Source organism: Coregonus clupeaformis, chromosome 14, assembly GCF_020615455.1.
Source record: "Coregonus clupeaformis isolate EN_2021a chromosome 14, ASM2061545v1, whole genome shotgun sequence".
Classification (NCBI taxonomy): Eukaryota; Metazoa; Chordata; class Actinopteri; order Salmoniformes; family Salmonidae; genus Coregonus; species Coregonus clupeaformis.
This window is the reverse complement of record NC_059205.1, coordinates 5,387,281-5,411,565: the sequence shown is the minus strand read 5'-3', so window position 1 is coordinate 5,411,565 and position 24,285 is coordinate 5,387,281. Positions and strand designations below refer to the sequence as shown.

The 24,285-nt window shown below is 45.3% G+C and overlaps 1 protein-coding gene across 2 annotated transcripts; it reads right to left on the bottom strand.

The window, feature by feature from the left end:
• Positions 1-403: 403 nt before the first annotated feature.
• On the bottom strand, positions 404-15,372 carry LOC121580632 (presenilins-associated rhomboid-like protein, mitochondrial). 2 transcript variants are annotated; one of them, XM_041895610.2, is made up of 10 exons: positions 15,257-15,372; positions 9,593-9,821; positions 9,212-9,316; positions 6,540-6,672; positions 5,863-5,958; positions 5,405-5,554; positions 3,546-3,652; positions 3,158-3,259; positions 2,785-2,882; positions 404-1,645 (listed from the first exon to the last, which is right to left on the bottom strand). In XM_041895610.2, exons 1-10 carry the CDS (start codon positions 15,334-15,336, stop codon positions 1,498-1,500), a joined length of 1,248 nt encoding a protein of 415 aa, XP_041751544.2. In that variant the 5' UTR covers positions 15,337-15,372; the 3' UTR covers positions 404-1,497. The 2 variants fall into 2 exon arrangements, with proteins under 2 accessions (XP_041751544.2, XP_041751545.2); XM_041895611.2 differs by having other exon boundaries at positions 3,546-3,616.
• Between the last annotated feature and the right edge of the window lie 8,913 nt (positions 15,373-24,285).

The window sequence follows — 24,285 nt, the reverse complement described above, 5'->3', positions numbered from 1 at the left end:
AATTCGTAACATTGTACGTTCTGCAAATTCGTAACATATAATACGAATTGTAATTGGTAACATATCATACTAAAATGGAGTGTCTTGGATTTACAGAATAATATGAAATACTCTGAGACCAGGTTGATTCGATCAGCCCCCTGCATAGACATGTCACAATTTCAGCACCACAGACAGAAATCTGTCGCATTCAATTTCTATTTTAAGGAGGGGAGGGGGGGCGAACTCCAACCTTACAGGGGTCCAGAGAAACTGCATTGCACCAGTGCTGCGTGCAGCAAAACTACCTGTACTGCATGCAGAGATATAAAAATGATATCCATGAGTTAATCTTGACTCTGGGGAAGTAGATAAAGGGCTTCATTGACAAAATCCTGAAGTATCCCTTTAAACCCAAATGTACTGAAGATTAAGGTGACCTTTTTAATGAAATGAGTACCGCAGTGTTGAGGACATTTTTGGAGGTGTTGTTACCTACCTTTTTTGTAAGGCTCAGGATTTACACATGTTTTACCCAGATAAGCACCTCAACCTTTCAGAAACCTCTGGCAGCGCCGGCCCACCTACAAACTACTAGGAAGCTGAAGTTCTTATGGTCAATGAGGAAGTTTGTTGTTTTAGTCCAGGATGGTCATTCTCCGTTAACCACTTCCTTACAAACAGGAAGTGAGGATTAGAGAACAGGAAGCAGTCTCTGTATCATCCATAGACATAGAATATGAATAAATTATGTAATACAATATCTCTATGGTAACATCTCACATCTTCATTCTCATAGAAACTACCCCATAATGATAAAGCCAACATCATCATCATCTGTACTAGAGTACAGTCACTGTTATCAAACCAAATTCATCATCCCTTAGGACTTAGTTACAATAGAGTACTGTCTTGAAATCCTGCTAAAACAAGACATCATGTCTGCATAGGTAGCACACTCACACAACATGAACAATCTCACTCACACACAAACCCTGACTCACTCACACAACATGAACACAAGGTGCATTTATACAGTCTCTTAATATATGTGCACATTCCGAACGTCTCGTTTTTCAAAATGGCTGCTGTCTTAGTCACATATGTCTGCTGTCCCTGATGAGATTGGTTGCGTTCCCCTGCACAGACGTTGCATGCGTCAACCATTAGTTGCGTGCCACGTCATTGACTGTGCCGTCGGGCTCTATAACATGATGTGGTTGGCTGATACTTAAAATACCTATCCAGACGTTGTAAGATCTGGCATGCGTCAGCAACGCCTGGGCAGAGGAACGTGCCAATTAGAAGAACAGAGGTTTGGAGTGCTGGGTCCCACCCTCCACAGCGGTCACCAGGCAAAAGTACCAAAAAAAGGCTTCTTGAGGTAGAAGATTCCCCCTAACCATAGATATAGTATCAGATACCCCTATAGCCAATCCTAACCAATCGGGGGATGAAGAATATCTGACCCGTGATCAGTGGTTATGGGCCAACTTCACAGGGTGCCATGTTGGGGTCCTACACAGGACCAGGTCTGCCCCCGTCGCTGCCCGAACCCCCTGGCCTGCCCCGTCCACCAGGGGCCTGAGATCTCATGCTGTGCCATGCCTTGACCAGTGGCTCTCGTTTCCTCCACATGAGCTTGTGGCCGTATGCTACATACCACCTGCAGGACAGACAGTATGTATTATATTGATTTATCAATATTATTTAATAATAACAACATATACCATTTAGCAGAAGCTTTTTTTGTTAGTTTTTTACCCCTTTTCCTCCCCAATTTTGTGATATCCAATTGGTAGTTACAGTTTTGTCCCATCGCTGCAACTCCCTACAGACTCGGAAGAGGCGAAGGTCGAGAGCCATGCGTCCTCCGAAACACGACCCTGCCAAGCCGCACTGCTTCTTGACACACTGCATGCTTAACCCGGAAGCCAGCCGCATCAATGTGTCGGAGGAAACGCTGCACAACTGGCAACCGAAGTCAGCTTGCAGGCGCCCAGGCCGCCACAAGGAGTCGCTAGAGCACGATGGGACAAGGACATCCCGGCCGGCCAAACCCTCCCCAAACCCGGACGACGCTGGGCCAATTGTGCGTCGCCTCATGGGTCTCCTGGTCACGGCCAGCTATGACACAGCCTGGGATCGAACCCGGGTCTGTAGTGACGCCTTAGATCGCTGCGCCACTCGGGAGGCCCTTAGCATATGCTTTTAACCAAAGCAACCTTTTACTTTTGGGTGGCCCTGGGAATCGAACCCACAATATTGACGTTGCAAGTTCCAACTGAGCCATACAGGACAACAATATTACTTTAATAACTTACTACTAAACTAAAATAGGACCACTATTGTATTTGAATTCATTACTATTATAAATGTGTTATATCCAGTGACATTTAGTCTAATGAAGATGGCTTTAAATGAATGCAAAACAACTAGTCTAATCATGGATGATAATATGGAGATATAGGGGAATTATGGTATTATAAGACTATTTCTACTTTGACCAGCTCTATGCCCTGAAAGGTCCAGAAATCACTGTCTTAACAGTCTTTGAATGTTCAAGTATTTATGGAAACTGTTGTCATAATTAAAAAAGGATACAAAATGTAATTTCACAGTCAAACAGAAGTCACATTTTCCCCCATCTCTCACTTGTGGATATGAATCACCTCACTAATATTGGCTTGGGGATACGGCTATGCATGATACATGAAATCAGTTGCTTTACAGATACGCCACAGATGCGCCATTTGGGCTCTGGTGAGTCCAGTCGCCCATTTTTGCAGTGATCAGATTACTCACACTCCGAAGAGGGCTCCTCCAAGGTGAGCCGCATGATCAAACAGCCTCCATCCCATAATGAGCCCCGCTGCATCCATGGCAACGATAGCTTTCAAGGCCTAGAAAAGAGCAATGGGCGGTAAGACGCTGCATCCCACAACCATACAGACGACACACAACATATGTTTATACACACATTAAATTACAATGAATAGACGTGTTGAGTGCAGATGAACTCTACGCTCTGTTGTTACCCCCCTGGTCTTTCATACAGACACTTTATTGGTCTCCTGTTTCCCTCAGTGAATATGAATGGAATGTTGTTACCACTGCTTGGCTTGAGGTGTTCGTACACAGGCACCCATGCCACAAACACACACATCACATCACTCACGTTGCCTGCAGTGAAGCTGACCATGGGCAGGAGGATGATGCCCAGTTTGGCCTCTGGCATTTTGGTGCAGACCGCCGCCAGGACCGTCATGATGGCCCCTGACTGGAAGTCAAATCACAGGAAGTGATATCACAGCCAGGATCAGGAAGTGACATCAGAGCCAGGACCGACCACAGTAATAAAACAGAGGAGACGTGAGTAATGCTGATCGTCACTTAACCACCAACTCCTATTTTGTCATGCAATAATCATAACAATAATGTAATAATGTGTGTATGTTTCCTGGTTTAAAGAAATCACAGTATGATATTCTTTGGTCCTACAGTAATGAACAAGTGGACAGTATTGTAAAGTAAAGTGTACCACAATGGGGTGTGAGGACTCTTACCGCCCCAAGCGAGGGATGCAGGCGTCCCGTGGCGGTCTTACACACGTAGCTCACCATAGTGGAGATCACGCCTGACAATGTAGAGAGATGAGGGTCAGCAGCAGTCTCTTAAAATAACCAAACACATACAGTGGTGTGAAAAAGTGTTTGGCCCCCTTCCTGATTTCTTATTTGTCACACTTAAATGTTTCAGATCAAACGAATTTAAATATTAGTCAAAGATAACAAGTAAACACAAAATGCAGTTTTGAAATGGTTGTTATTATTAAGGGAAAACAAAATCCAAACCCACATGTCCCTGTGTGAAAAAGTGATTGCCCCCTACAACCTAATAACTGGTTGGGCCACCCTTAGCAGCAACAACTGCAATCAAGCGTTTGCAATAACTTGCAATGAGTCTTTTACAGCGCTGTGGAGGAATTTTGGCCCACTCATCTTTGCAGAATTGTTGTAATTCAGCCACATTGGAGGGTTTTCGAGCATGAACTGCCTTTTTAAGGTCATGCCACAGCATCTCAATAGGATTCAGGTCAGGACTTTGACTAGGCCACTCCAAAGTCTTCATTTTGTTTTTCTTCAGCCATTCAGAAGTGGACTTGCTGGTGTGTTTTGGATCATTGTCCTGCTGCAGAACCCAAGTTCGCTTCAGCTTGAGGTCTCGAACATATGGCCGGACATTCTCCTTCGGGATTTTTTGGTAGACAGCAGAATGAATGGTTCCATTTATCACACAAAGTCTTCCAGGTCCTGAAGCAGCAAAACAGGCCCAGACCATCACACTACCACCACCATATTTTACTGTTGGTATGATGTTCTTTTTCTGAAATGCAGTGTTACTTTTACGGCAGATGTAATGGGACACACACCTTCCAAAAAGTTCAACTTTTGTCTCGTCAGTCCACAGAGTATTTTCCCAAAGGTCTTGGGGATCATCAAGATGTTTTCTGGCAAAAATGAGACAAGCCTTAATGTTATTTTTGCTCAGCAGTGGTTTTCGTCTTGGAACTCTGCCATGCAGACCATTTTTGCACAGTCTCTTTCTTATGGTGGAGTCATGAACACTGACCTTAACTGAGGCAAGTGAGGCCTGCAGCTCTTTGGATGTTGTTGTGGGGTCTTTTGTGACCTCTTGGATGAGTCGTCGCTGCGCTCTTGGGGTAATTTTGGTCGGCCGGCCACTCCTGGGAAGGTTCACCACTGTTCCATGTTTTCGCCATTTGTGGATAATGGCTCTCACTGTGGTTCGCTGGAGTCCCAATGCTTTAGAAATGGCTTTATAACCTTTTTCAGACTGATGGATCTCAATTACTTTCTTTCTCATTTGTTCCTGAATTTCTTTGGATCTCTGCATGATGTCTAGCTTGTGAGGATCTATTGGTCTACTTCACTTTGTCAGGCAGGTCCTATTTAAGTGATTCCTTGATTGAGAACAGGTGTGGCAGTAATCAGTCCTGGGTGTGGCTAGAGGAATTGAACTCAGGTGTGATAAACCACAGTTGAGTTGTGTTATAACAGGGGGGGCAAACACTTTTTCACACAGGGCCATGTAGGTTTGGATTTTGTTTTCCCTTAATAATAACAACCTTCATTTCAAAACTGCATTTTGTGTTTACTTGTGTTATCTTTGACTAATATTTAAATTTGTTTGATGATCTGAAACATTTAAGTGTGACAAACATGCAAACAAATCAGGAAGGGGGCAAACACTTATTCACACCACTGTATACACTCAAACACAAGGCACACACACACACACGCACGCAAATTGACATCACATCACACACACACACCCCAGCCACACACACACACACCCCAGCCACAAACACACACACACACACACACACTATGTAGGCTGGTACCAGCAGAGAGGTAGACAGCGAGGAACTGCTCCTTCCCCAGGAGAGAGACGATGCTGGAGGAGAAGGTCCACAGGACGTACATGTTGGCTGCCATGTGGATTATAGAGTAATGGCTGAAGGTGGAGAGGAGCATGGGAAGGCACCGCGTCTCTGGGAGGAATAGGAAGGGACAAGCGTGAGTCTTACCATTGAGCAAAATGAAAATGGAGGTTAACTGTATTTTCTGCTCAGATCTGCTCTATCTCTCCAGGAAAATGTGGCCCTTGACTTGTGTTGATAATGCAGGGTTTTAGACAGCATCACGGGGGAACTATACGGAGGAGGGAGTGTGACTATTAAAACAAATTAATGTAGAGTTGGGAGGGATTTCTAACCGACCAAAAATAACTACATTATTCAGCGTCATTGAAATGACCCTACGGACCACCACCACACTCACAAAGAGATACAGTACTTACTGGAGGCTGGGTTGGCAGTAAAGTACTTGAGCATGGATCGTTGCATAGAGGGTATTCGCCAACAGCAGAGCACCACAGCATTGACCGCTATGATCCCTATGACAAGAGAGATGGAGAGATGGGAACAAAGGGTTAGAAGGAGAGGATATTAAGAAGGTAGCTAACAGAGAAAGGACCACATCTGGACAGAGAGAACACTTACAGATATAGCTAGTACAGACTGTATAATGCAAGCATAGGGTCATGTTTGGTAGGCATGAAATGTAAGAAAACGATGTCCAACGTTTATTATCTGAACATGTCTAATAAGAAACGCTCATTATCATTTTTTCGTTCTAAGCCGTGACCCTAATGAACACAACTTTAATTCCATGGTATGATGCAACTAATTCTCAACTCAAGCTTTGAACATTTTATGCCTTTGCTGGTCGTAAGGCAGCCTCTCTATCTCGTTGACCGTAATACCCTCTCAATTCGTTGTGCAAGCTTTTGTTCCATCCCAGCTCTAACACACTACAAATCAACTAATCATGGCCTTTAAATTTCCACAATAGACCACTTTAAAATGAGGCATGTTAGAGCTTGGCTGGAACAACATCTGAAGCACACTGTGGTCCTTCCGGGCCATAGTTGCCCATTCCTCCCCGTCATCCATCACCCTTTCGGGGATACCTTACCAGTGGCCATCTGCTGACCCTCGGTCAGGCTGTTCCAGAAATCATCCACAAACGACATGAGCAGGATGACCTGTTTCTGGAAGTCTGTTAGCTGGTTCCACCAGTTGTGCCAGTATGTCATGTCTTGTGATGCCTAGGATCCAAATACAGAGGAGACACACAGGTGTCATTTTCAGTGTTCGTACAGACAGTGGCAAGTCAAATTCAAGGACTTTCAAATACTGTTTTGAGCACTAATATTTATTTTCAAGGACCATCAATTTGTAATAGTTCCGATTATGCAATTGTTTCTAGTCGCCAACAGATGGCAGTATATCGCCACAACCTCATATACATTTTATTTTTTTAGAACCTACTATTCATCACTACCATACAAGTTCTACTCAATAACAGTGGTGGAAAACGTACCCAATTGTTAGATACCTTAACAGAAAATGACTCAAGTAAAAGTGAAAGTCACCCTGTAAAATACTACTTGAGTAAAAGTATTTGGTTTTACATATACTTAAGTATCAAAATTAAATGTAATTGCAAAATTATACTTATCAAAAGTCAAAGTATAAATAATTTAAAATTCCTTATATTATGCAAATCAGACTGCACGATTTTCTTGTTTTTTAAATTTACAGATAGCCAGGGGCACACTCCAACACTCAGACATCATTTACAAACGAAGCATGTGTTCAGGGAGTCCACCAGATCAGAGGCAGAAGGGAAGTTCTCTTGATTAGTGTGTGAATTGGACAATTTTCCTGTCCTGCTAAGCATTAAAACACTTTGAAGTTTGTGGAAATGTGAAATTAATGTAGAAGAATATAACACATTAGATCTGGTAAAAGATAATACAAACAAAAAAACATGCGTTTTTTATTTAATTTATTTTTTCATCATCTTTGAAATGCAAGAGAAAGGCCACAATATAATACTGCAGTTTAGGCACAATTTAGATTTTGGCCACTAGATGGCAGCAGGGTGTGTGCAAAGTTTCAGATTGACTATTTTGTATCAAGTCTACCCAAATGTGCCGAACTGTTCAATTGATACATTTTCAAGTACATAACTATAGAGAACATACCAAAATATTATGGTAATACACAATGTAAGTTTACACACTCCAAGGAATGTCATACATGATGGATCATTAGCTTATACACTAACTTTCACACATCTAGATGGCCGGGAGGGGTGGGTGTGGAGCCAGAGACAGCAGGAGTTCAAATTGTAGAACCCAGTTCCTACATTTGAATATAAAAATGGATTTTATCAAACAAAACTACACTACAATTTATCTCTGGGACCCTTAGGATGACAAATCAGAGCAAGATTACTGAATGTAAGTACATTATTTACCTTCAGAGGTGAATGTATCAAACCAGTTTTGTTGTTGTGCACTCTCCTCAAACAAATAGTATGGTATTTTTGTAATGATGTCATGTCATAGTATTGTGAGGACTGAGGTAGAGTTACGAGATAATTGGTTTGGGGCCATGAAGTCTACATTCCTTATGTCAAAGGAGATTAGTGATGTTTATGGTAGTATGATTGATGGACATGATATAATGACCTGGGGCAAAGGGTAATAACAACAGAGAAAGGGAGTGCTATGATGGTTGCCAGATGTATGTGAAAGGAAGGATAACCAAGAGTATAAAGGAGGTGAGATTTGTGTGTGTGGGCAGTTCAACTGACAAAGGGCAGAGCTATGTCCGTTTGTTAGATGAACCCACAAGCTCGTGATCCAATAAATACTTGGTATAAAATCTCCACACAGTGTCTAAGTAAATTCTTGCATCTTGAACTTCTCAATACCAGAAACTCATCATTACAGATAGCTACTGTAAAATTGGACAGTCAAGTTAGATTAACAAGAATTTAAGCTTTCTGCCCATATAAGACATGTCTATGTCCTGGAAAGTTTGCTGTTACTTACAACAGTCATGCTAATCACATTAGCGCCGCGTTAGCTCAACCGTCCCGTGAGACGGGACACCGATCCAGTAGAGGTTAACAAAAGGTGAGTAAACGACGTTTACCCTCCACTACATCCCTGGATGGGTCTGGCAAAACCCATTCATAAACATCAATATCCTGCCAGGCAGGATTGAATCTACATTTGCCCGGCAGTTTAGCTATCGATGTGATGTTTGGCGGCACCTAATCAGTCAGTTCTGTACCTGCCTGGTTGAATGGCAGTGTGGGTGGGTGGAATGAGCGAGCTCGCCTGGCAACCCAACCAGAGTGCGAAACACGTGAGGAAATAAAACTCAGTAGTCTGCCTGGAAATTAATTTGCAAAACCACTACATTTTTCCTAATATTTTTCATATTAACATATTTGATCATTTTCTGTTCTCCTCTTTTAATTCAAGTACTTTTCAAGTACCAACTTGAGAAAATGTCAGATTTTCAAGGTATTCCAGTACTTGAATTTCAGAGTGCCAAATTCAAGCACCTTGTGCAAACCCTGCAATCTGTCACTCTTAGCGAGATGGAAGCATGTCTCTATCAGCCTCTATGGAGTACTTGTAGTGTTAATAATGGGGTGTATTGTCATACAGTGATGAGCCCTCCTGCCTATCAAGATGTATTTCACTTAATGATAAACGCAATAAAATAAGGAAAGAGACATACAGATGACAAAAAAAAAAAGAAACATCTCCATCATACCCTTACCTTTCCGTTTTTCTCCACCTCAGCCTCGTCCCTGGCCGTCTGCACTCGTGACTTCAAAGACTCGTATTGCAAGATGGCCGCCGCACTAAAGGAGCACCCTGTAAACTAACATGGAGTCAGACAAGCTTACCTTCCTTTTCCTTGGACTGCCCACCGTGCAGCTTTGTCCACTGGATGAACATGTACTTGTAAGTTACTCTTTAAAGACATTGAGTTGCATGTTATATAGGTTTCGCTATGCTGAATATGAACTATGAATACACAATGAATACACAATGAATACATATGAATAAACGCATGAAAAGCACTATAGAACGGTGACTTCCCATATCGCAATGTTTTGGGAATAAAAAAAAAAAAAGCTTTCTTGGTAGAACCTACCCCTATTGTGAACATAAGGGGTTTGAACAGCTTCCCTGTACGCCTGGGGGCCGCGCCAGGGGGTGGGGGTCCTGTTTTAGGGGTCACCGCTTTCCGAGCCACCACCGCGTCGCCAGCCTCAGAGGGCGGAGGGCCTGTTTCTCCCGGGGAGCCCCGGTCCCTCCTCCATGTCTCCGGTTTCCTCGCTTCCTTACGGAAACCACACCTCTGCTGGGGGTGGAGGGTGAACCTATAGAAGGGCACACAGGAAGACAGCTTTGGTTGGAAACAGATGACACATGTAGATCTCCAGATAATTGCGGATGTTTTCATGAATCTTTTCCTTGGTTTCATCCAGATGAGTAGGTCATTGGAGAGTTAGCTCTGATGTAAATGCAGAGCTAATTTGCACAGCTGATTGAACGTTGAGGAAATGGGTTTTGCAGGAATACTATCTCTCATTGTACTTCAGGTCTCTACTATAGATGCACCCTTGACCTTAACACTGGCCACGCCCCCCTGTTTAGTAAGTTCCTGGCAGCCACAATGCGATGTACGTCAAGACCTAGGGAAGATTTCAAGAGAGAGAAATAGTAATGGCGTCTTTTTGTAGGCACTAATAACTCTGCCATGGTTCGTTGGACAAAGCCTATGGAGAAATGAATGGCGTTTTTTGAGGGGTTTTTGGATAAACACTGAGAATAATGTCTGTGGTAAAACGAGTAATGTCTGTGGTAGACACAGGCTTAGGAGAGTAATGCGTTTTGTTCTATGACAATCTTCATCAGCTAATATCACTTTTTGTGAATTCTGAAGCATTTATGTAATGAAAACAAGCACATAAAGCACAAATTCTTCATAATTCATAAAGGTCATGTTAACTGACTGATATATCATAGAACAAAACGCATAACATCTCCTAAGCCTGTGTTAACCTCCAACCTTTTTTTCAGCGTTTATCCCAAAACATTTTCCCCCATAGGGATGGCTGAACGACCCAGAGGTAACTAATTACCGGGTTTTAGGACTTCAAGCTGGTGAGCTCTATAGCGGAGGTGCATAAAGATGGCGGCCCACATACACTTACCACTAATTCCTTGTTTTGCCAAGTTCGTCATATTGTACATTGCTCTCCGTTACTCTTCTTTTGTATGTTCATTAGCAGAGTATACATGACCCCAATTTTAGCTTCAAGACGCCAGCAATTTGAAAAACCAATGTCGCGCGCCATAGTTTAAAAGCTCAGTGGATAGTGCTAAAACAAGGACACCATATCTTTAATTCTGTCATTTTTATGCACGTTCGCCAGAGTGGTGAGGAGGATTGTATAACTAGCAAAATAGTTTTGAAGTTGAGGGTGCAGTATTTATGAAGTTTGGCAATGAGGACGAAAACTAGCATAGTTCAGCTAGCCAGCTAGTTTAGCCAGCTTGTTTAGCCAGCTAGTTTAGCCAGCTAGTTTAGCCAGCTAGTTTAGCCAGCTTGTTTAGCCAGCTAGCTTAGCCACCTTGTTTAGCCAGCTAGTTTAGCCAGCTAGCTTAGCCAGGGAAAACGAGCTCAGGCCTACTGCGCATGTGCACCAGCTGGGTTAGGCTAATTCAGAAGATGGATAGTCTTCTTCTGTATAATGGCATTCCCAACAATTGTATGTGTATTCCGCCACCTACTGTACAAGTGGATAATAAAGATCCCAAAAGAAAAAATGCGGTGTAATTTTTTTTTTATATATATATAATAATATTTATATTTTTAATCCATACAAATTATCAATAACGAAATTAAAATCAGCCTGCTTTTCTGTTCTAATCAGGTCACTACACAGGCTCAGAAGGATCCTGTGATGGCGGGACATTTCCTGGCGACAGTAGTCCATCCTTGCAGTGCTTCTGCCTGTGAAGTCTTGGAGGCCCAAAAACTTCTCGGCTGCCGATATAATGATGTCCAGTTTCTTCGACTCTTGTGCAGTACAATTAATAACCGTGGCTATAAATGCTACAAAATCCACCTTCTTCACAATAAGTGTCTCCAGATCACTTGATTTTTGTTCCATTCTTGGACTTCACTGTTGTCCACTCATCTATCTCGATGTGCTTTCAGCTTCAAACGATACTTCTGCTTCCGCCTTCTCCAACCTTCCCTACCTCAAATTCAGACGGAGATGGATTGTAGTTTTTATGGCCTGATATCAGGAGCTGGCGGCGAAAAGTTTGATTAAACAATTCAGACACTGAAACGAATAACTCAGAATAATTATTTAAGGAGAGCAAATCCATATACAATCCCGAAATCAGCTGTAACTGTCAATAGTAAAACACGGAGACTTCTTCTTCTTTGTTGAGGTTTAACGGCAGTTGGCATCCAATAAATGTTGCATTACCGACACCTACTTGACTGGAGTATAACTCCCTTATACTTTGCTTTAAAAAATACAACAAATACCCTACCATCTAATACTACACTCACACAAAATAATAATAACTACCATACTTCTTCTTCAGTGGGGTTTATCGGCGGTTGGCATCCAACGTTATGGTGCATTACCGCCACCTACCGTACTGGAGTGTGGGCCAGAGACAAGGAGAAACTAAATCCTACCTGCCAACCCTGTTTCTCTTAAAAAGATAACAAAATATTTGAGACTATATCTAATGACGCTCTACTCAATATACTCTTTAAACTAATTTCCTGTATCACCTTCACCCTCATACTAGATCTCAGCCTCTCTCTTTCCCTCTGATACTGCCCACACTGTAGCAATACATGCTCCACGGTCTCTATTTCCTGACAATAATCACACTTTCCTGATGGATGCTTTCCTATCATGTTTATTGTACATTTACATTTGTCATTTAGCAGACGCTCTTATCCAGAGCGACTTACAGGAGCAATTAGGGTTAAGTGCCTTGCTCAAGGGCACATCGACAGATTTTTCACCTAGTTGGCTCGGGGATTAGAACGAGCGACCTTTCAGTTACTGGCACAACGCTCTTAACCACTAAGCTACCTGCCGTTTAATATCTTATTCAAGTGGCTGTGTTCCACCCTTAATCTTGTAACAATATCCTCCTCTCTTCTGCCCCTTCCTGCCGTCCTCTCTCCCCGACTTCCGCTGTACCTGAAATAAATGCCTTCCCTTATTATTTCTATTCCACTGCTCCTGCCATCTCTGCACCATCACTGTATACAGTCTTTTTGCCTCTGCCTTGCTCATTGACACTTCAACATCGCCACTACTAAGTGCTAGCCCACATGCTAGCCCCACATGGGCTGGAACCCAAGTAAATCTTATCTGAATACCCATCTGTTTAATCCTGCCATGGGTTTGTAGCACCTCATAAAGCAGGTCTTGTCTGCTACGTGAGCTATAGGACTGGAGACTCATTAACACTGCACATGAATCAGAGCAAATAACTACTCTGTCTGGCTTAACTTCCTCCACCCACTGCAAGGCCAACAGTATGGCCATCAGCTCTGCCGTATATACAGCCAGATGATCTGTAATACGTTTCCTGACTTCCACCCCACATTCCTACACTACAAATGCTGACCCAGTACGTCCTGTCCTTGGATCTTTTAAACCATCTGTGTAAATGGCCACAAGATCCTGATACCGTTTCCAGAAGTCTCTTAAAGAAATCAGATGGATCAACACCCTCCCTGTCTTTCTGTAGTCTCTCCAACACTTCTAGATCAACTACTGGAGACGGGAGTAGCCATGGTGGATTTACAGGAATAACTACCGTTGGACTAAACTCCCTTCCATACAGTCCCATCTCCTTCGCCTGGGTATTACCCACCCACCCAAAGCTCGTGTTCTGTCTTCGCTAACGTTCCCAGCATGCCTGTGAAATCCCTTTCGCAGGATGAGACACCCCATGTCCTTGTAGGACGACCCAGTAATTAATAGCCAGCTGCTGTCTCCTCATCTGCAACGACGTATCCCCCATCTCCACCTGTAATGCAGCCACTGGGGACGTCCGAAATGCCCCACTACATATTCTGAGTCTTTGCCCCTGTATGACATCTAGCCTTTCCAGTGAGGTCCGGCCTGCCGAACCATATGCTATACTGCCATAGTCTATTACAGATCGGATCAATGCAACATACATGGTCTTCAATGAGGAACGCCCAGCCCCCCCACTCCTTCCCCGTCAGACAGCACATCACATTTAGCACCTTCTTACACTTTCCCACCACTCTCTCAATGTGTTCTGTCCAGGTCAGTCTAGTATCAAAGTATACCCCAAGGAACCTGAAGGCCCCCACCCTCTCCAAGTTTCTCCCATATAACCTCAAGCATACCTCATCTCCCACCTTCCTCCTGGTAAAGAACACTGTTTGAGTTTTCTCTACAGAGAACCTGAATCCCCACATTAATGCCCACCGCTCTACCTCATCAATTGCTTCCTGCACCTTCCTGACTATGTATGGCACATTTCTTCCCCTCTTCCATAAGGCACCATCATCTGCAAATAACCACCTCCCTATATCCGGCTGTACCTGAGAGTATACATCATTGATCATGATTGAGAACAAATAACTACCATACTCCACTATTTAAATCTATTTCTTCCTACTTCAGGCCAACAGCCTGAAAGGATGGGACACCGCCACTTAACACACCCTGTAACTCTTCTGACGTCAAGTCACGCACACCCAAATACCTCTCTGCAGCTGCCACCACAACCTCTATTTTCTGCGACTTTCGTTCCATCCCTGCAGTACAGTTGATAACCATTGCTATAAATGCCAAAAATCCAATCTTACTGAAACATATATCACTTGTTGGCCTATATCCCTCTGTACTGGTACAGATCTACTACTCTCACCACTCCTCCCCCTTGACCTATCTTCCTCTACTTTCTTTCACTGCCTCAGCATACGACAACTTCTGCAAACCTCAACCTGCCTCTCTCGCACCATAAACTCAGAGACGCCTCCTCCTCGCCACTATATTGCATAATTGTCTCCTTCTCAAAACCCATTGGAGGAGAACGTCAGAGAGGCGGGATCTCTGGCTTTCTCATCCAATGGGTTTTGAGAAGGAGACGAGGAGCGAGGACGCGAGGTGTATGCAATTGAGATCTTTCCCTAGTCTATGTTGCAGATATTTCTTTGCGGTTTGCCATTAATTTATTCCTCAAAAAGCGTGGATAGATAATAACAGCGTTGTCACGGACTAGGCCTATTTTGCAAAGCAATAGCCAAACCTTCCATGCCAAATACAATGCAGTGAAGTGTCTTTATGTTGAATAGATTTGAATGCGACTGTCATTGGCCTTCTTCGACCTCGCAGCTGACAGTGTTGGAGACTGCCGACTGACTGATCTACAAATTACCTTGCATCATAAATAACTACTCATTATTATTTGCAGGTCAGTCAGTTAGTGACCATTTACCCACAATGCATCATGGATTGGATGCTCTCGAACACGGCCAATGTCAATCTAAATAAATGACAACGACACAACCGTACAGCATTTGATATTGAACAAAGCTACAATTGTAGCAATAGTGTTTAAACACTTAACTACCGCAATTAATGCGGTAAAGTTATCTAAAATGACAAGTCAGAAGATGGTTAGGTAACCAGTGTAACATAACCACCTATGTCGTAACTTCGTCGTTGTTCGCAACAATGTTGCAACGTCAATATATCGCGCACCCCGGGTCTCCATTGCTCACCTGCTACCTCTTGAAACTGGGGAGACAGAATTGATACATTCTGTTTTGGTCCATTTTACAAAACATCCTCTCCACGCCATGTTTATGACCCCAACCGAAGTCCCACAACGGTCACTGCCGGGTTGGCACAAAGATCCTATGCTTACCGAGATTACAGACACAGTCTGTAGCCTACATTCGACCGGAGTGGAGAAGGGTAGGTTATCTAAGAATTCTAGAACATCTTCATTCGGATTCGGTGCTGAGTAAGTAGGTCAAATCAAATCAAATCACATGTTATTTGTCAAATGCGCCGAATACAACAAGTGTAGACCTTACAGTGAAATGCTTACTTACAAGCCCTTAACCAACAATGCAGTTTTAAGAAAGAATACCCCCAAAAATCACACACAAAAATACAATATCAAATAATACGAAATAAAAGTAACAAATAATTAAAGAGCAGCAGCAAAAATAACAATAGCTAGGCTATATACATGGGGTACAGGTAATATGTACATGTAGGTAGAGTTATTAAAGTGACTATGCATAGATAATAAACAGAGAGTAGCAGCAGCGTAAAATAGGTCTATCTTGAACAAGCAGCTACACTTTACAGTATAATTCATTTTCCGCGTGTAGACATCAGACATGTTCAGTGTAATCTTTGTGCATTCCCCCCAAAACATAGGAAAACAGAACTGAGAGTAAACAGTCTAACCACAGTATCGTGTTAGTGATATTTATCATGTTTTACTGCCCCCTAGTGGGATATGTTCTAACAACCGTGCAACATCTGGCTGAGGACCAAAGAGATGTGAGAATATGGAAGTTGGTCGAGCGAGGGGAAAGGTATAGGCTTTATTCATAGGACCACCAGGAGAGGAGTGTTGACTCGACTGGGACGAGGTTAAGAGTATCGACCGCCCTGGGCTTGATTATTGGCAACTGGACAGACTCCACTAAATTTTCACAAAGCTTGCCAATGATCCCAGAAATAGGTAGGCTAAAGAAGGTGGAGTTTACCTCTGGGCTAGCTGCACTGCAGTCTTTGAAAAAGGAACTGCCCCACACAATTGTGCTTCCCCACAACTTGCACATCACATGCATGACTTGTTCAGAGCTTGCTACCTGTAACTAACTGTACATTTCATCCTTTCACTCTGCTAACCTTTAATGTACCCCATTTAGTATTAGTTACTTTAATGAACCCCATTTAGTATGAGTTATTTTAATGTACCCCATTTAGTATGAGTTGGTTGTGGACAGGAAAGAGAATAGGGTGTGTTTGTGCTATTAGTACATAAAAACATTGTGCTAATTTGTACATATAGTACATAATTAATGAGAGACTGGGTTGAACAAGAACAAACGAGGCAATTACATGTACATTTTTTGACATTTTAGTCATTTAGCAGACGCTCTTATCCAGAGCGACTTACAGTTAGTGAGTGCATACGTTTTCATACTGGTCCCCTGTGGGAATCGAACCCACAACCCTGGCGTTGCAAGCGCCATGCTCTACCAACTGAGCTACACGGGACATCTAAGAGGGGGAAAGACACAGGAAAGAAAGACGAGAGGAGTTGACGTTGGAAACTAATTGGACAGATACAAAAGAGAACGGGAGAAACTTTAGGACAGAGATAGTGAGAGAGGAAAATGAAAAACTGAAAAGCGATGGAGAGAGAGAGAGTGACTTTGCCAGAGAGAGAGAGAGTGACTTTGCCAGAGAGAGAGAGAGAGTGACTTTGCCAGAGAGAGAGAGAGAGTGACTTTGCCAGAGAGAGAGAGAGCATGACTTTGCCAGAGAGAGAGAGGAGTGACTTTGCCAGAGAGAGAGAGAGAGAGTGACTTTGCCAGAGAGAGAGAGTGACTTTGCCAGAGAGAGAGAGAGAGTGTGACTTTGCCAGAGAGAGAGAGAGTGACTTTGCCAGAGAGAGAGAGAGAGTGACTTTGCCAGAGAGAGAGAGAGCATGACTTTGCCAGAGAGAGAGAGTGACTTTGCCAGAGAGAGAGAGAGAGTGACTTTGCCAGAGAGAGAGAGTGACTTTGCCAGAGAGAGAGAGAGAGTGACTTTGCCAGAGAGAGAGAGAGAGAGTGACTTTGCCAGAGAGAGAGAGAGCATGACTTTGCCAGAGAGAGAGAGAGTGACTTTGCCAGAGAGAGAGAGAGTGACTTTGCCAGAGAGAGAGAGAGTGACTTTGCCAGAGAGAGAGAGAGCATGACTTTGCCAGAGAGAGAGAGAGTGACTTTGCCAGAGAGAGAGAGAGTGACTTTGCCAGAGAGAGAGAGAGCGTGACTTTGCCAGAGAGAGATAGAGCATGACTTTGCCAGAGAGAGAGAGAGTGACTTTGCCAGAGAGAGAGAGCGTGACTTTGCCAGAGAGAGAGAGAGTGACTTTGCCAGAGAGAGAGAGCGTGACTTTGCCAGAGAGAGATAGAGCATGACTTTGCCAGAGAGAGATAGAGCATGACTTTGCCAGAGAGAGAGAGAGAGAGTGACTTTGCCAGAGAGAGATAGAGCATGACTTTGCCAGAGAGAGAGAGAGAGAGTGACTTTGCCAGAGAGAGAGAGAGCGTGACTTTGCCAGAGAGAGATAGAGAGTGACTTTGCCAGAGAGAGAGAGAGTGACTTTGCCAGAGAGAGAGAGTGACTTTGCCAGAGAGAGAGAGAGCGTGACTTTGCCAGAGAGAGAGAGAGTGACTTTGCCAGAGAGAGAGAGAGCGTGACTTTGCCAGAGAGAGATAGAGCATGACTTTGCCAGAGAGAGATAGAGCATGACTTTGCCAGAGAGAGAGAGAGAGAGTGACTTTGCCAGAGAGAGATAGAGCATGACTTTGCCAAGAGAGAGAGAGAGAGTGACTTTGCCAGAGAGAGAGAGAGCGTGACTTTGCCAGAGAGAGATAGAGCATGACTTTGCCAGAGAGAGATAGAGCATGACTTTGCCAGAGAGAGAGAGAGCGTGACTTTGCCAGAGAGAGAGAGAGCGTGACTTTGCCAGAGAGAGATAGAGCGTGACTTTGCCAGAGAGAGATAGAGCGTGACTTTGCCAGAGAGAGATAGAGCGTGACTTTGCCAGAGAGAGAGAGAGTGACTTTGCCAGAGAGAGAGAGAGTGACTTTGCCAGAGAGAGAGAGAGCGTGACTTTGCCAGAGAGAGATAGAGCATGACTTTGCCAGAGAGAGAGAGAGTGACTTTGCCAGAGAGAGAGAGAGCGTGACTTTGCCAGAGAGAGAGAGAGTGACTTTGCCAGAGAGAGAGAGAGCGTGACTTTGCCAGAGAGAGATAGAGCATGACTTTGCCAGAGAGAGATAGAGCATGACTTTGCCAGAGAGAGAGAGAGAGAGTGACTTTGCCAGAGAGAGAGATAGAGCATGACTTTGCCAGAGAGAGAGAGAGAGAGTGTGACTTTGCCAGAGAGAGAGAGAGCGTGACTTTGCCAGAGAGAGATAGAGCATGACTTTGCCAGAGAGAGATAGAGCATGACTTTGCCAGAGAGAGAGAGAGCGTGACTTTGCCAGAGAGAGAGAGAGCGTGACTTTGCCAGAGAGAGATAGAGTGTGACTTTGCCAGAGAGAGATAGAGCGTGACTTTGCCAGAGAGAGATAGAGCGTGACTTTGCCAGAGAGAGATAGAGCGTGACTTTGCCAGAGAGAGAGAGAGTGACTTTGCCAGAGAGAGAGAGCGTGACTTTGCCAGAGAGAGAGAGTGACTTTGCCAGAGAGAGAGAGCGTGACTTTGCCAGAGAGAGAGAGAGTGACTTTGCCAGAGAGAGAGAGCGTGACTTTGCCAGAGAGAGAGAGAGTGACTTTGCCAAGAGAGAGAGAGCGTGACTTTGCCAGAGAGAGATAGAGCGTGACTTTGCCAGAGAGAGAGAGCGTGACTTTGCCAGAGAGAGAGAGTGACTTTGCCAGAGAGAGAGAGCGTGACTTTGCCAGAGAGAGAGAGAGTGACTTTGCCAGAGAGAGAGAGTGTGACTTTGCCAGAGAGAGAGAGAGTGACTTTGCCAGAGAGAGAGAGAGCGTGACTTTGCCAGAGAGAGAGAGAGTGACTTTGCCAGAGAGAGAGAGAGCGTGACTTTGCCAGAGAGAGATAGAGCGTGACTTTGCCAGAGAGAGATAGAGCGTGACTTTGCCAGAGAGATAGAGAGAGTGACTTTGCCAGAGAGAGAGAGCGTGACTTTGCCAGAGAGATAGAGCGTGACTTTTCCAGAGAGAGAGAGAGCGTGACTTTGCCAGAGAGAGAGAGCGTGACTTTGCCAGAGAGATAGAGCGTGACTTTGCCAGAGAGAGAGAGCGTGACTTTGCCAGAGAGAGAGAGCGTGACTTTGCCAGAGAGAGAGAGAGCGTGACTTTGCCAGAGAGAGATAGAGCATGACTTTGCCAGAGAGAGAGAGAGTGACTTTGCCAAGAGAGAGAGAGCGTGACTTTGCCAGAAGAGAGAGAGAGTGACTTTGCCAGAGAGAGAGAGAGCGTGACTTTGCCAGAGAGAGATAGAGCATGACTTTGCCAGAGAGAGATAGAGCATGACTTTGCCAGAGAGAGAGAGAGAGAGTGACTTTGCCAGAGAGAGATAGAGCATGACTTTGCCAGAGAGAGAGAGAGAGAGTGTGACTTTGCCAGAGAGAGAGAGAGCGTGACTTTGCCAGAGAGAGATAGAGCATGACTTTGCCAGAGAGAGATAGAGCATGACTTTGCCAGAGAGAGAGAGAGCGTGACTTTGCCAGAGAGAGAGAGCGTGACTTTGCCAGAGAGAGATAGAGCGTGACTTTGCCAGAGAGAGATAGAGCGTGACTTTGCCAGAGAGAGATAGAGCGTGACTTTGCCAGAGAGAGATAGAGCGTGACTTTGCCAGAGAGAGGTGCTTGAAGAGAGAGCGTGACTTTGCCAGAGAGAGAGAGCGTGACTTTGCCAGAGAGAGAAGGTGACTTTGCCAGAGAGAGAGAGAGTGACTTTGCCAGAGAGAGAGAGTGACTTTGCCAGAGAGAGAAGGAGCGTGACTTTGCCAGAGAGAGAGAGAGTGACTTTGCCAGAGAGAGAGAGAGCGTGACTTTGCCAGAGAGAGATAGAGCGTGACTTTGCCAGAGAGAGAGAGAGCGTGACTTTGCCAGAGAGAGAGAGAGCGTGACTTTGCCAGAGAGAGATAGAGCGTGACTTTGCCAGAGAGAGATAGAGCGTGACTTTGCCAGAGAGAGATAGAGCGTGACTTTGCCAGAGAGAGATAGAGCGTGACTTTGCCAGAGAGAGAGAGCGTGACTTTGCCAGAGAGAGAGAGAGCGTGACTTTGCCAGAGAGAGAGAGAGTGACTTTGCCAGAGAGAGAGAGCGTGACTTTGCCAGAGAGAGAGAGTGACTTTGCCAGAGAGAGAGAGAGCGTGACTTTGCCAGAGAGAGAGAGAGTGACTTTGCCAGAGAGAGAGAGAGCGTGACTTTGCCAGAGAGAGATAGAAGCGTGACTTTGCCAGAGAGAGAGAGAGCGTGACTTTGCCAGAGAGAGAGAGAGTGACTTTGCCAGAGAGAGAGAGAGCGTGACTTTGCCAGAGAGAGAGAGAGTGACTTTGCCAGAGAGAGAGAGCGTGACTTTGCCAGAGAGAGAGAGCGTGACTTTGCCAGAGAGAGAGAGCGTGACTTTGCCAGAGAGAGAGAGAGTGACTTTGCCAGAGAGAGATAGAGCGTGACTTTGCCAGAGAGATAGAGCGTGACTTTGCCAGGGAGAGAGCGTGACTTTGCCAGAGAGAGATAGAGCGTGACTTTGCCAGAGAGAGAGAGCGTGACTTTGCCAGAGAGAGAGAGAGCGTGACTTTGCCAGAGAGAGAGAGCGTGACTTTGCCAGAGAGAGAGAGCGTGACTTTGCCAGAGAGATAGAGCGTGACTTTGCCAGAGAGAGATAGAGCGTGACTTTGCCAGAGAGAGATAGAGCGTGACTTTGCCAGAGAGAGATAGAGCGTGACTTTGCCAGAGAGAGATAGAGCGTGACTTTGCCAGAGAGAGAGAGAGCGTGACTTTGCCAGAGAGAGATAGAGCGTGACTTTGCCAGAGAGAGAGAGTGTGACTTTGCCAGAGAGATAGAGCGTGACTTTGCCAGAGAGAGATAGAGCGTGACTTTGCCAGAGAGAGAGAGCGTGACTTTGCCAGAGAGAGATAGAGCGTGACTTTGCCAGAGAGAGATAGAGCGTGACTTTGCCAGAGAGAGATAGAGCGTGACTTTGCCAGAGAGAGATAGAGCGTGACTTTGCCAGAGAGAGATAGAGCGTGACTTTGCCAGAGAGAGATAGAGCGTGACTTTGCCAGAGAGAGAGAGAGAGTGACTTTGCCAGAGAGAGAGAGAGAGCGTGACTTTGCCAGAGAGAGATAGAGCGTGACTTTGCCAGAGAGAGATAGAGCATGACTTTGCCAGAGAGAGATAGAGCGTGACTTTGCCAGAGAGAGAGAGAGTGACTTTGCCAGAGAGAGAGAGAGCGTGACTTTGCCAGAGAGAGAAGGAGCGTGACTTTGCCAGAGAGAGATAGAGCATGACTTTGCCAGAGAGAGAGAGGGTGACTTTGCCAGAGAGAGAGAGAGCATGACTTTGCCAGAGAGAGAGAGAGTGACTTTGCCAGAGAGAGAGAGAGAGTGACTTTGCCAGAGAGAGAGAGAGTGACTTTGCCAGAGAGAGAGAGAGAGTGACTTTGCCAGAGAGAGAGAGAGAGAGTGACTTTGCCAGAGAGAGAGAGAGCATGACTTTGCCAGAGAGAGAGAGAGTGACTTTGCCAGAGAGAGAGAGAGAGTGACTTTGCCAGAGAGAGAGAGAGAGTGACTTTGCCAGAGAGAGAGAGAGCATGACTTTGCCAGAGAGAGAGAGAGTGACTTTGCCAGAGAGAGAGAGAGCGTGACTTTGCCAGAGAGAGATAGAGCATGACTTTGCCAGAGAGAGAGAGAGAGTGACTTTGCCAGAGAGAGAGAGAGCGTGACTTTGCCAGAGAGAGAGAGAGTGACTTTGCCAGAGAGAGAGAGAGCGTGACTTTGCCAGAGAGAGATAGAGCATGACTTTGCCAGAGAGAGATAGAGCATGACTTTGCCAGAGAGAGAGAGAGAGAGTGACTTTGCCAGAGAGAGATAGAGCATGACTTTGCCAGAGAGAGAGAGAGAGAGTGACTTTGCCAGAGAGAGAGAGAGCGTGACTTTGCCAGAGAGAGAGAGAGAGTGACTTTGCCAGAGAGAGAGAGAGAGTGACTTTGCCAGAGAGAGAGAGAGTGACTTTGCCAGAGAGAGAGAGAGCGTGACTTTGCCAGAGAGAGAGAGAGTGACTTTGCCAGAGAGAGAGAGAGCGTGACTTTGCCAGAGAGAGATAGAGCATGACTTTGCCAGAGAGAGATAGAGCATGACTTTGCCAAGAGAGAGAGAGAGAGTGACTTTGCCAGAGAGAGATAGAGCATGACTTTGCCAGAGAGAGAGAGAGAGAGTGACTTTGCCAGAGAGAGAGAGCGTGACTTTGCCAGAGAGAGATAGAGCATGACTTTGCCAGAGAGAGATAGAGCATGACTTTGCCAGAGAGAGAGAGAGCGTGACTTTGCCAGAGAGAGAGAGCGTGACTTTGCCAGAGAGAGATAGAGCGTGACTTTGCCAGAGAGAGATAGAGCGTGACTTTGCCAGAGAGAGATAGAGCGTGACTTTGCCAGAGAGAGAGAGTGACTTTGCCAGAGAGAGAGAGTGACTTTGCCAGAGAGAGAGAGCGTGACTTTGCCAGAGAGAGATAGAGCATGACTTTGCCAGAGAGAGAGAGTGACTTTGCCAGAGAGAGAGAGCGTGACTTTGCGAGAGAGAGAGAGAGTGACTTTGCCAGAGAGAGAGAGAGCGTGACTTTGCCAGAGAGAGATAGAGCATGACTTTGCCAGAGAGAGATAGAGCATGACTTTGCCAGAGAGAGAGAGAGAGAGTGACTTTGCCAGAGAGAGATAGAGCATGACTTTGCCAGAGAGAGAGAGAGAGTGTGACTTTGCCAGAGAGAGAGAGAGCGTGACTTTGCCAGAGAGAGATAGAGCATGACTTTGCCAGAGAGAGATAGAGCATGACTTTGCCAGAGAGAGAGAGAGCGTGACTTTGCCAGAGAGAGAGAGCGTGACTTTGCCAGAGAGAGATAGAGTGTGACTTTGCCAGAGAGAGATAGAGCGTGACTTTGCCAGAGAGAGATAGAGCGTGACTTTGCCAGAGAGAGATAGAGCGTGACTTTGCCAGAGAGAGAGAGAGCGTGACTTTGCCAGAGAGAGAGAGCGTGACTTTGCCAGAGAGAGAGAGAGTGACTTTGCCAGAGAGAGAGAGCGTGACTTTGCCAGAGAGAGAGAGAGTGACTTTGCCAGAGAGAGAGAGCGTGACTTTGCCAGAGAGAGAGAGAGTGACTTTGCCAGAGAGAGAGAGAGCGTGACTTTGCCAGAGAGAGATAGAGCGTGACTTTGCCAGAGAGAGAGAGAGCGTGACTTTGCCAGAGAGAGAGAGAGTGACTTTGCCAGAGAGAGAGAGAGCGTGACTTTGCCAGAGAGAGAGAGAGTGACTTTGCCAGAGAGAGAGAGTGTGACTTTGCCAGAGAGAGAGAGAGTGACTTTGCCAGAGAGAGAGAGAGCGTGACTTTGCCAGAGAGAGAGAGTGACTTTGCCAGAGAGAGAGAGAGCGTGACTTTGCCAGAGAGAGATAGAGCGTGACTTTGCCAGAGAGAGATAGAGCGTGACTTTGCCAGAGAGATAGAGAGAGTGACTTTGCCAGAGAGAGAGAGCGTGACTTTGCCAGAGAGATAGAGCGTGACTTTTCCAGAGAGAGAGAGAGCGTGACTTTGCCAGAGAGAGAGAGCGTGACTTTGCCAGAGAGATAGAGCGTGACTTTGCCAGAGAGAGAGAGAGCGTGACTTTGCCAGAGAGAGAGAGCGTGACTTTGCCAGAGAGAGAGAGCGTGACTTTGCCAGAGAGAGATAGAGCATGACTTTGCCAGAGAGAGAGAGAGTGACTTTGCCAGAGAGAGAGAGAGCGTGACTTTGCCAGAGAGAGAGAGAGAGTGACTTTGCCAGAGAGAGAGAGAGCGT